At 33.1% G+C, this 13,516-nt stretch overlaps 1 protein-coding gene across 1 annotated transcript in view; it reads right to left on the bottom strand.

Annotated features, from left to right (window-relative positions):
* Nucleotides 1–13,516, bottom strand: part of LOC111631548 (Down syndrome cell adhesion molecule-like protein Dscam2) — a 170,899-nt gene that overhangs the window by 46,230 nt on the left and 111,153 nt on the right. The window contains exon 14 of the mRNA XM_023375805.1: nt 6,183–6,314. Coding sequence (XP_023231573.1) covers nt 6,183–6,314 — 132 coding nt within the window. The remainder of the gene's footprint in view (nt 1–6,182; nt 6,315–13,516) is intronic.

Raw genomic sequence — 13,516 nt, 5'->3', positions numbered from 1 at the left:
TAAAACAATTTACCACAACAGACCAGACATCACACTCATTGACAAACACAATAAAATCACATACATTATAGACATAGCCATTCCAAACACTCACAATGTACAAAACACATGCACAGAAAAAATTAACAAGTACACAGAACTCGCCCAGGAAATCAGGCATCTGTGGAGGATGGATAGGGTGCTTATTGTACCTGTTGTTCTCTCCTGTACAGGTGTGATACCACACACACTACACAAAAGCCTGGGAACATTACAATTGAAAAGAAATACATACATCACACTACAGAAGGCCGCTATATTGAATACATGTCATATCGTTAGGAAATTCCTTAATACAGACACTGACACTAACATACTTATTTAATTAGTTTTGGTTGCTATGCCTTGACTCTGGTCCGGCATAGTACACAGCCATCGGTTTAAACCGAGTATTACCCACTAAACCCAACATAATATGTTTTTCATTTTTCTGTTTTTTAAATGTAATTATCTTATTTATAAATAGGAATCTATTGTTAGTGCTACAATAATCAAGAAAGTGAATCCTCTAAATCTTTAGTTGATTTGATTTTACTGCAAATATAAGAACATCACAAAAAGGGGCTATATAAACAAATTATATCTGCCATAAGTATGTCTACCAGCAAGAGTAAATAATATTTTGCTTATTGACATGGATAAATTTAATTAACTACAATGTGCTAAGCAGACCTCGCCATCACAACCTCAACCAGACTAGAAACAACTTATGATTGAAACATGCAGACAGGAATTTCAGATCACCTTGTCAAACCGCTTCTCCATACTGGACATATCTGATGACATAAATGAGGAGGAGAGACGGATTTCAGAGGTGATACTGGATTGTGCCAAGCCCCTGTGCCCACCAGCCCGCCAGTGAACACAGCCTTGGATATCTGACGACTGCCTCGAATTGGTGGCCAAACAGAAACAAATAAAGTTGACCAACTATGGGCAATATTGCCAGCTTAATCATGAGATTTGATAGAAAATGAAGATCGATCGAGAGCAGTACTGGAACAAAGTGGCCACTGACCTGGAAGCAGCAGCATCCAAACATGAGTACCATACCCTCTACAGTACTCTCAGAAAGCTGAGCGGAAAGTCCAAAGTAGCAAATGATACCATAAAGAAAGCAGATGGAACATTCATAAAATCATCGACAGAACAACTGCACCATTGGAAGGAGTTCTTTAATAACTTGTACAATCACGACACTCCATAGGGAGTGTTAGCAGACCCATTGCCAATTGACCAGCCTGCAACACCTATGTCAGATGCAGAGCCTACAATTGCAGAAGTGAAAGCAGCCATTGGATCGCTGAAGATTAGCAAAGCTGCTGGACTGGATCTGATCACTACAGAGGTGATCAAGGCTGATGGTGACATACTGCACCATCGTCTTTATCTACTCATTAAAACAATATGGCACACAGAACAAATACCAATCATCTGGAAGAAAGCTATTATCATGCCAATCCACAAGAAAGGCGACAGCCAGGATTGCAGTAATTATCGCAGTATCAGTTTCCTTTCTATCGGTGGCAAAAAATTTATGAAGATCACCCAATCACGGTTACAAAAACACCATAAAGAAACTGGCTAAGAAGAACAGGCAGTGTTCTGTCCTGGTCGTAATTGCTGTGATCAAATCTTTGCCTTATGTCAACTTATAGAGGAAAGGACTAGATGTGGCATACGGACTGTTGTCATGTTCATTAATTTCAAATCTGCATTTGACTGTGTGCATAGGCCTGCACTATGGAGAGCACTGGAGAATGAACATGTCCCACAAAAAGTTATCACACTACTTAAGGAAGCCTAAAAAGATTCCACCAGTCAACTGCAAATCTGGGGGAACTGAGGAGTTTACCATTCAGACAGGAGTTTGTCAAGGAGACATGGTCTCTCCACTATTGTTTAATATTGTGGTGGATGCAATTATGAGGAAGGCCTTTAATGGGAAATGTGGTGTCCAGTTTGGGGATGGCCACTTTCTAACTAATCTAATGTTTGCCAACGACAGTGCTGTTCTCGCTAACAACAATGTAGTGGCCACAGACATGCTTTATGACATCGCCACTATCACTCAGTCATATGGTCTTAAAATAATGTGGACAAAACCAAAGTATTTACAACGGATGGATCGCGGGCAACTGTTTACCTTAATAGAGTCCAGATTGAGCAGGTACAAGAGTTTAAATACCTTGGGGTCACTGATCCAGGAGAAGAAAGTAGCATCATCAAAAGAAACCCATGCCTGTATTGGACAGGCAACCCATGCATTTGCCTCACTCAAATGGTGTGTATGGAGGAAGAATAACATCTCCTTGATGACCAAGATCCGCCTGTTTCATACACTAGTCATACTGATCCTTCTCTACGGGTCAGAAACTTGGACCCTGCTTAAGACAAACTTGGACAGACTTGAGATCTTTCAATTGAAATGTTTGAGACAGATTCTCTCCCTTTGGAATTGCATCACCAACAACATCTTCCGGGCCAGATGCCAACAGCAGCCATCTGTTGAGACGCAAATTCAATAGCGACGGCTGAGATGGTTTGGCCATGTGTGCCAAATAGATATCAACTGAATGCCCCACAAACTGCTCTTTCGACAGCGACTTATGGAAAATCCAATGCTCTACATCTAAGAAAATGTGAACCAAACAGGTTGAGGAGGATCTCAGGAACCAATGGCTTGATCTGAGGCAGGCGAAAGCAATGGCCATGGATCAAGGGCAATGGAAGGGCATTGCGGAGAAAGCTCAATTTCCTGCAGCACCTACAGCAGCATACTGGTTGCGTGGATGCCCCAACCAAATGCTAGCTAGGGACAAAAGAAGAAGAAGAAGAACATGGATAAATGATAAATGACATATTTGACTGAAATTCACAAAGAACTTTTAACTGTGTATATAAATATATACACATATTTATATAAGATAACTGAGGTCAAATAACAGAAATAACAAACTGTCCATTTTTATTACATAAGATAATGATATGTACAATGATACAATAAGATAATCTTATGTAATAAAATAAATAATTCAATTTATGGAAACAGATTTATGATATTGGTATTTTTGAGATTAAATTTAAATTAATAATAATAAATTTCAAAGACAAAATAAAATATAGTAAAATTATTATTCNTTAAATTCACAAGTTTATTCTAATTCTTATATATATATTTTAATTATCATAGTTATAATTGATTTTGACATCTATGAATGTCAAAATATGATATTCCAATCTTGATACTCACCATAAATTAAAGCAAGATTATTAATACAAGAGTCAAATTCTTTGTTAATGAACTAATTGAATCAAGAATTCATATAATTTAAACAAAATTATATAGATACTTTAAATCAGCATAAAGTAATTTAAGAAGATCATCTTACCTGATGCCGCTTTATATTGTATTTTGTATGCTGTTATTGCACTATTTCCTGTATAAGGTTGTGTCCAACGAACTGTTATAGATCGACTGCTAATTTCTGATGCAAGGATGTTAGTAGGACTGTCAGGAGGTTCTGTAAACCAATAAATTTATTATTAAGCATATAACAATAAATTCCATCAAAATATATTTACAATTACATAAAAGTTAATTTATGTAATTGTAAATATAAAATAGCGGCATTCAACACATTAATTAAGCGAGCATATACTCATTCATCCACCAAGGCTGCTCTAGAATCTGAACATAGAAACATAGCTAACATAGCGAAACGCCATGGTTATTACAACCTTATGAATAAATTATCCAAGAAACTACGCCATCCGCAAGTATCCGCAAGAGACGCAGGGCAGGAAGATGACAGACCAGAGCATAAAGACAGAGTTACGGTCACTTACAACCCGTGGTTACAGAAACTCTACTCAGAGATTGCAAAAAAGAAAAACATCGATATCACATACAGGAGATGTCCCACGGTCTTTAATATACTCCGTAATGCTAAAGATCCTCCCAACAATCACATGCTNATTTAATTAACTACAATGTGCTAAGCAGACCTCGCCATCACAACCTCAACCAGACTAGAAACAACTTATGATTGAAACATGCAGACAGGAATTTCAGATCACCTTGTCAAATCGCTTCTCCATACTGGACATATCTGATGACATAAATGAGGAGGAGAGATGGATTTCAGAGGTGATACTGGATTGTGCCAAGCCCCTGTGCCCACCAGCCCGCCAGTGAACACAGCCTTGGATATCTGACGACTGCCTCGAATTGGTGGCCAAACAGAAACAAATAAAGTTGACCAACTATGGGCAATATTGCCAGCTTAATCATGAGATTTGATAGAAAATGAAGATCGATCGAGAGCAGTACTGGAACAAAGTGGCCACTGACCTGGAAGCAGCAGCATCCAAACATGAGTACCATACCCTCTACAGTACTCTCAGAAAGCTGAGCGGAAAGTCCAAAGTAGCAAATGATACCATAAAGAAAGCAGATGGAACATTCATAAAATCATCGACAGAACAACTGCACCATTGGAAGGAGTTCTTTAATAACTTGTACAATCACGACACTCCATAGGGAGTGTTAGCAGACCCATTGCCAATTGACCAGCCTGCAACACCTATGTCAGATGCAGAGCCTACAATTGCAGAAGTGAAAGCAGCCATTGGATCGCTGAAGATTAGCAAAGCTGCTGGACTGGATCTGATCACTACAGAAGCGATCAAGGCTGGTGGTGACATTCATTCATTCATTCATTATTTTATTGTACATATATAATATATATATACTTAAAAATTGTTCACTTAACATATATGCAAAAAATTTTTGCAAATTTTAATAACCAAATATAATCAAACAATAATAGTTGTTTGTAATATTATACTGCTATTTAATGTTGCTAACATAAATTAATGTGGCCGTATATGCCTTATTTTGTATATTTAATTCTTAGTATTCCCTTTGTTTTTTTTTTCTTTGTTAGTTCCTTTGTCTATCGCCTTCCAGAAACTTCTTCCCTAACAAATTCCTGGTGAGGTAGTGGTGACCTCACCAGGAAATCTGCAAAGCTATACAAGGTTAGTGCAACATATTTGTATTTATTATTATAGCTTTGTTTGTTGGATGGATTTGATTAAGGTTAAAACAAAAATAAAACCTAGATAAAAATTTGAAACCTTAATTTTTATCTAGATTTTATTTTTGTGTTCATATGTTAGTTTTTACTGATTTTTTTGTTTTATTTCTTCTCTTCTTATTTTTTCTTGACATGTCACAACTTGAAAGTAATGTTGATGACATTTCAATGCTCAAGTTTCTGATATATTTCAGTAGAAATTAATTTCATCAATCACATATAACAAACATAGTAGGATCATGAAACAGTTCTTCTAAAATACAACTAAAATACTACCTTAGGTTATTTATTTAACAATAACCTGTAGTTACATTAATAGAAAACCACAGCAAAAGATAAATTACATTTCTTTCCTGTTTTTTAAATATATCAAACTACCAATTAACCAGAAAAATGACTGATGAAAACTATATTTCAACCTAATCAATTTCATGTATTTTTTCCATCATACAATTTTCTATAGTTTCACTTTACTAAAAAACATCAATTAATATCTTTTACAAATTACAAATGACATTTCCTATCATTTGTTACAATAATATAAGTGGTGAGAGACGATAAATGAAATAAATGACAAGTTAGTAATGGTCAATTTATATTTGGAAATTATTGTGTTGACAACAATAATATATTTTAACAAATAATACTTTTTCTTTTCTTAAAAATTCTCATTAAATGGACATAAGAGATTCAATATGTTGTTCAAAATTAATTTAGAAAATCACTTAACTCTTTGTAAAGTTTTATGTGATGACCACATAATAATAGAGATCTCAAATGTAAAATTTTTGTTATTAAATGAATTTTATAAATTTAATTGAATGTTTATTGATATAATTTATCATCAAGTTATTATGACATCTATGAATGTCAAAATATGATATTCCAATCTTGATACTCACCATAAATTAAAGCAAGATTATTAATACAAGAGTCAAATTCTTTGTTAATGAACTAATTGAATCAAGAATTCATATAATTTAAACAAAATTATATAGATACTTTAAATCAGCATAAAGTAATTTAAGAAGATCATCTTACCTGATGCCGCTTTATATTGTATTTTGTATGCTGTTATTGCACTATTTCCTGTATAAGGTTGTGTCCAACGAACTGTTATAGATCGACTGCTAATTTCTGATGCAAGGATGTTAGTAGGACTGTCAGGAGGTTCTGTAAACCAATAAATTTATTATTAAGCATATAACAATAAATTCCATCAAAATATATTTACAATTACATAAAAGTTAATTTATGTAATTGTAAATATAAAATAGCGGCATTCAACACATTAATTAAGCGAGCATATACTCATTCATCCACCAANAGAAATACATACATCACACTACAGAAGGCCGCTATATTGAATACATGTCATATCGTTAGGAAATTCCTTAATACAGACACTGACACTAACATACTTATTTAATTAGTTTTGGTTGCTATGCCTTGACTCTGGTCCGGCATAGTACACAGCCACCGGTTTAAACCGAGTATTACCCACTAAACCCAACATAATATGTTTTTCATTTTTCTGTTTTTTAAATGTAATTATCTTATTTATAAATAGGAATCTATTGTTAGTGCTACAATAATCAAGAAAGTGAATCCTCTAAATCTTTAGTTGATTTGATTTTACTGCAAATATAAGAACATCACAAAAAGGGGCTATATAAACAAATTATATCTGCCATAAGTATGTCTACCAGCAAGAGTAAATAATATTTTGCTTATTGACATGGATAAATTTAATTAACTACAATGTGCTAAGCAGACCTCGCCATCACAACCTCAACCAGACTAGAAACAACTTATGATTGAAACATGCAGACAGGAATTTCAGATCACCTTGTCAAACCGCTTCTCCATACTGGACATATCTGATGACATAAATGAGGAGGAGAGATGGATTTCAGAGGTGATACTGGATTGTGCCAAGCCCCTGTGCCCACCAGCCCGCCAGTGAACACAGCCTTGGATATCTGACGACTGCCTCGAATTGGTGGCCAAACAGAAACAAATAAAGTTGACCAACTATGGGCAATATTGCCAGCTTAATCATGAGATTTGATAGAAAATGAAGATCGATCGAGAGCAGTACTGGAACAAAGTGGCCACTGACCTGGAAGCAGCAGCATCCAAACATGAGTACCATACCCTCTACAGTACTCTCAGAAAGCTGAGCGGAAAGTCCAAAGTAGCAAATGATACCATAAAGAAAGCAGATGGAACATTCATAAAATCATCGACAGAACAACTGCACCATTGGAAGGAGTTCTTTAATAACTTGTACAATCACGACACTCCATAGGGAGTGTTAGCAGACCCATTGCCAATTGACCAGCCTGCAACACCTATGTCAGATGCAGAGCCTACAATTGCAGAAGTGAAAGCAGCCATTGGATCGCTGAAGATTAGCAAAGCTGCTGGACTGGATCTGATCACTACAGAGGTGATCAAGGCTGATGGTGACATACTGCACCATCGTCTTTATCTACTCATTAAAACAATATGGCACACAGAACAAATACCAATCATCTGGAAGAAAGCTATTATCATGCCAATCCACAAGAAAGGCGACAGCCAGGATTGCAGTAATTATCGCAGTATCAGTTTCCTTTCTATCGGTGGCAAAAAATTTATGAAGATCACCCAATCACGGTTACAAAAACACCATAAAGAAACTGGCTAAGAAGAACAGGCAGTGTTCTGTCCTGGTCGTAATTGCTGTGATCAAATCTTTGCCTTATGTCAACTTATAGAGGAAAGGACTAGATGTGGCATACGGACTGTTGTCATGTTCATTAATTTCAAATCTGCATTTGACTGTGTGCATAGGCCTGCACTATGGAGAGCACTGGAGAATGAACATGTCCCACAAAAAGTTATCACACTACTTAAGGAAGCCTAAAAAGATTCCACCAGTCAACTGCAAATCTGGGGGAACTGAGGAGTTTACCATTCAGACAGGAGTTTGTCAAGGAGACATGGTCTCTCCACTATTGTTTAATATTGTGGTGGATGCAATTATGAGGAAGGCCTTTAATGGGAAATGTGGTGTCCAGTTTGGGGATGGCCACTTTCTAACTAATCTAATGTTTGCCAACGACAGTGCTGTTCTCGCTAACAACAATGTAGTGGCCACAGACATGCTTTATGACATCGCCACTATCACTCAGTCATATGGTCTTAAAATAATGTGGACAAAACCAAAGTATTTACAACGGATGGATCGCGGGCAACTGTTTACCTTAATAGAGTCCAGATTGAGCAGGTACAAGAGTTTAAATACCTTGGGGTCACTGATCCAGGAGAAGAAAGTAGCATCATCAAAAGAAACCCATGCCTGTATTGGACAGGCAACCCATGCATTTGCCTCACTCAAATGGTGTGTATGGAGGAAGAATAACATCTCCTTGATGACCAAGATCCGCCTGTTTCATACACTAGTCATACTGATCCTTCTCTACGGGTCAGAAACTTGGACCCTGCTTAAGACAAACTTGGACAGACTTGAGATCTTTCAATTGAAATGTTTGAGACAGATTCTCTCCCTTTGGAATTGCATCACCAACAACATCTTCCGGGCCAGATGCCAACAGCAGCCATCTGTTGAGACGCAAATTCAATAGCGACGGCTGAGATGGTTTGGCCATGTGTGCCAAATAGATATCAACTGAATGCCCCACAAACTGCTCTTTCGACAGCGACTTATGGAAAATCCAATGCTCTACATCTAAGAAAATGTGAACCAAACAGGTTGAGGAGGATCTCAGGAACCAATGGCTTGATCTGAGGCAGGCGAAAGCAATGGCCATGGATCAAGGGCAATGGAAGGGCATTGCGGAGAAAGCTCAATTTCCTGCAGCACCTACAGCAGCATACTGGTTGCGTGGATGCCCCAACCAAATGCTAGCTAGGGACAAAAGAAGAAGAAGAAGAACATGGATAAATGATAAATGACATATTTGACTGAAATTCACAAAGAACTTTTAACTGTGTATATAAATATATACACATATTTATATAAGATAACTGAGGTCAAATAACAGAAATAACAAACTGTCCATTTTTATTACATAAGATAATGATATGTACAATGATACAATAAGATAATCTTATGTAATAAAATAAATAATTCAATTTATGGAAACAGATTTATGATATTGGTATTTTTGAGATTAAATTTAAATTAATAATAATAAATTTCAAAGACAAAATAAAATATAGTAAAATTATTATTCAGCTATTATAATAAAAAAAAAAAAAAGACAAGAACAATTTATAAATTACTGTAATTTTATATTCTAAGTCTTCATCAATAAAACTGTTTCTATGTACAATCAAATTGCAATAACTGACACCTGGATAAGTGGTCACTCTGGATTAGTAGTCACTTTTCCCAGTCCCTTCAATCTTCCATAGATGTTAAGATAATTAAACTCTCATTAATTCGTCATTAGATTCATCCGTAACTTTGGTTTACTGATCAAATTTATTTTTGTTGCAAAACAAAGTTTGATTTTTAAAGTACAATCTAGATAAACATAAAAAAGTCTTTGAGATATGAATATTATTTTTAACAAATAAAAATACAGAACATGTATTTTTTCAAAAAATTGGCTGTTTTCACAAATTTTGAACAAACTTTTTTTTTTTTAATCAAAAATGTCTGAAACACTATTTTCTTACTAAACCATGACGCAATCATAATGCAAAAGCAATTATGGTTCTTTACTTAAAATGTCTCAAAAAATGAAAAATCCAGTCATTAGCTTTGAAAGAGAAAAGAAAGTTCATTAATCTTCATAAAAAACAAACTACACAAAGACAGCTTTTGCAAAAGAGCATGGAATTCCTCAGATTATGCTGAATAATATACTCTTAAAGAAGGAAAATATCAAGGTAGTCAATTGCAAAGTTAAGAAAAAAGGAAAAGGCTACATAATTCAAAATTTAAAGATGTTGAAATTCTTATCTGCTGGTTAAAATTGTAAAATCCAAAAACATTCCTATTTCTAGTGTAGTTCTTCAAGAGAAAGCAATGGAAATAGCAAAAGAACTAAATATAAAAAGTTTTAAAGCTAGTAATGGATGGACTGAATGCTTTAAAGAAAGACATGGTCTCTCCTTTAAAAAAGTAAGTGGAGCAGCTGGAAAGAAATTACACTGAAGAATATCATGACCCATCCTCGGAATGCAATGTGTTCAACTAGGAAGAGACAAGTCTATTTTACTCTTTACCCAATAAAACCTTAATATTTAAAAAAATGACAAATGTATAGGAGGAAAGCTGAATAAACAACATTTAATAATTTTGCATGTATGATGCAGAAAAACTGAAACCCTAATGATTAGTAGGAGCAAGTAACTAAAATGTTTCAAAAATGCTAGATCACTACCAGTTATGTATGAAGCCAATTCAAATTCATGGCTATCTTCAACAATCTGGGAGAAAATATGTTTCTCCCAGAAACATATTTGTAATTTAGATAGAATTTTTACACCAAAAAAGAAAAGTAGCTTTTATTATTGAAAACTGTGTTGCTTGCATACAAGTAGAAAACTTAAAAGCTATTGAATCTATTGAATTATTAATAATTTCACTAATTAAAATTATCTTTTTCTCAATACTGGAATGAATCACAAACACATTTTACATTCAAAATTGTATTAAAAAAGTTGTTGTAAAAAAAGTTGGAATTTTGTTTTGATTTAAACTACTGTATTACAAATTCTTTCAAGTGTGCAGGATTTTTAGTTGAGTAAAAAATAGAAAAACTTACCTTGTTCTAATGAGAGTGAATTTCATGAATGGTTCTGATTCTGATGTCTTATCAAGTTTGTTAAAAGAACTATCAGATAAAGGATACCCTATTCCCAGTAAAATGATATAAAGATATTGAAATATGTTCACACTATAGAAGAATTGACAACTCAGGTATTAGAAGAAAAAAATGTGCATGTGTACAGCAAAAATAGTAAAGATGGTGATGTACACCCTCCATCTAATAAATTACAAGCTATAGAAACATTAGAGATAGTGCATTGTTATCTTATTTCTGTTCAAAAAACAATGGATGAAGATTTTAGATCATTAACAACTTTAGAATATAAAATTGTAATGGGTGATCAGTTAATGAACAGCTCAGATTACGAACAAATTGGATAATGAACACTGTCGCTTCTTCTTGTGTTTGTTCTGTCAGGTGTTCATTATCCAAACGTGTTTGTTGTCCAAACATAAAAATCTTTGACAATGAGTTTAAGATTTGTAAAACCAAATTTTACTGGCATTTATGAATGGTTTAAGGAACAAGACTTTCACAGTTTCACATAACCTTTTTTGCACTAGTTGATTTCAGTTCTCCGAATTTTTGTAAGTGCTTTTTAGGCCCCCATAATATTCAGTTTTTTAAAAAAAACTGAATATTATGGGGGCCTAAAAAGAGTGGAGTGTCAAGAACTATGTTCACTATAGAAACTTAGCAAAAGATAATAGTCAATTTCCATATTTAATGGAACACCAAAAAAATCAATTGCACAGAATCAAATGAAATTTTTTACAAATAAGCCTTGAAATGTCAGCCGTCATAATATATAATGACAATATGGTTTAAAATGAAATTGGTGGATAATAATACAACTAATTCCTCTGATAGTAAAAAACTAAATTACTTTTCAAACAACCCAATATAATCATTGAAATTTGCCTATGAACAAATTAAAACTATATTGATTGAATGAAACTATATGATAATAAAAATTTATCTTATTGACATTTCAGATTAACAAAGTACTCAGACTAATAGCAATGAAGTTAAACCATTTTATCTTTATTGGTGAAGTATAGATATCAGATATTTATATAAATGTATTCTATTATAATATAAAAAAATAACAATGGTAGACTTAATAGACTTATTTAAAATACCCAAACTCCAGTAACATATGAAGTTTGTTTTTTTTTAAAAACCATTCCATACAAATATGTCCGACAAAAAGATTTTTTCTACATTTGAATGACTGTAGAATCTGAAGATGAAGCATAAGAACTTTGAAAATGTTAGTTCTAGTGCTAATATCACACATTACTGCTGACGTTTGGGTATCTTAAGTAAGTCTATTGTTTCTCCAGTTAAATAGATGTTATTTATATATGTAGACTTGATGTTTTTGTTAGTATCAAAACATTAACATGGACTTATTTTTCAATTATAATTTTATCTAAACTATCCTCAAGACATTTTTGTAATCTAAATATTTGTCTCATATCATCTCTTAACTGCCTGGAGACATAATAAATAAAGAAGACTTCTTACTGAGATGAAAATTTTTATCATTCATGTACAGTATATAAAACTGAAGTATTACAACAAAGAAAGGTTTCTGGAAAGAATAGGATAAACTAGAAAATCATTTTGCAAATGGACTTCATTTAACAAAAATATAGATTAAAGTAGCAATACAGGATGTTTTGGTAAGCATTACACTCATTGGTGGTAATATAAAATAAAATATAAATTTTACACAACCAATCAAAATTATTTTTGAGACAAATATATATAAAAAAAAATCAATTAGCATAAGAAACAAAATATAAAAGTTAACTACTGTATATATGGAAACATGTATAAAGATCTAAATATTAATGACATATACAAGAGACTTAATATATTAGAAATACAAGTTGAGGAATTTAAGGATAATTAACTAATTAATAAAAATTGGTTAATTATCTTTCCATTCCTGAGATACTGTATGATGACATGGTGATATATGAAAATAAATAGCTATAAAAAAATTGATGTTTGATTCAGATAAATGTTTACAAATATGTCTCAATTTATAAGTACATACATATATATATACACACACACACACACACACACACACATATACATACATATATATATACACACACACACACACACACACACATATACATACATACATACATATATATATATATATCCTTCTGTTAAAAATTTGCAATCAGATAGAAATTTTATCTTCCAACAAAAATAAAACACTAGATGTACAAAATATTTAAAAAATATTATGGTCTTCAAACCAAACATTCCTGATCGTTATTAAAAATTTGAAGTAAATTAATTAAATAATTTAATTTTTAATTTTAAATAATTTAATTTTTTATTTTAAATAATTAAATAAATTTAACAATTTGAAGTAAGTAAGAAAATTTTAAAATGAAAAAGCAAATTTTAAGAATATTGCTCAAAGACAATTGCAGTTTTAAAAGAAATTCACTAAAATTATGGTAAAAAAATAACTTCTGTTAAATGAAGGTAATATAGAATAGTTGGGTACAATAATATTATTTAATATGTAAAATGTGATGTGACCAAATATTA

Source organism: Centruroides sculpturatus, unplaced genomic scaffold, assembly GCF_000671375.1.
Source record: "Centruroides sculpturatus isolate CEXI.00-Female unplaced genomic scaffold, Cexi_2.0 scaffold712, whole genome shotgun sequence".
NCBI lineage: Eukaryota > Metazoa > Arthropoda > Arachnida > Scorpiones > Buthidae > Centruroides > Centruroides sculpturatus.
The sequence above is the reverse complement of the archived record's forward strand: the minus strand, read 5'-3'. Positions and strand labels throughout refer to the sequence as shown.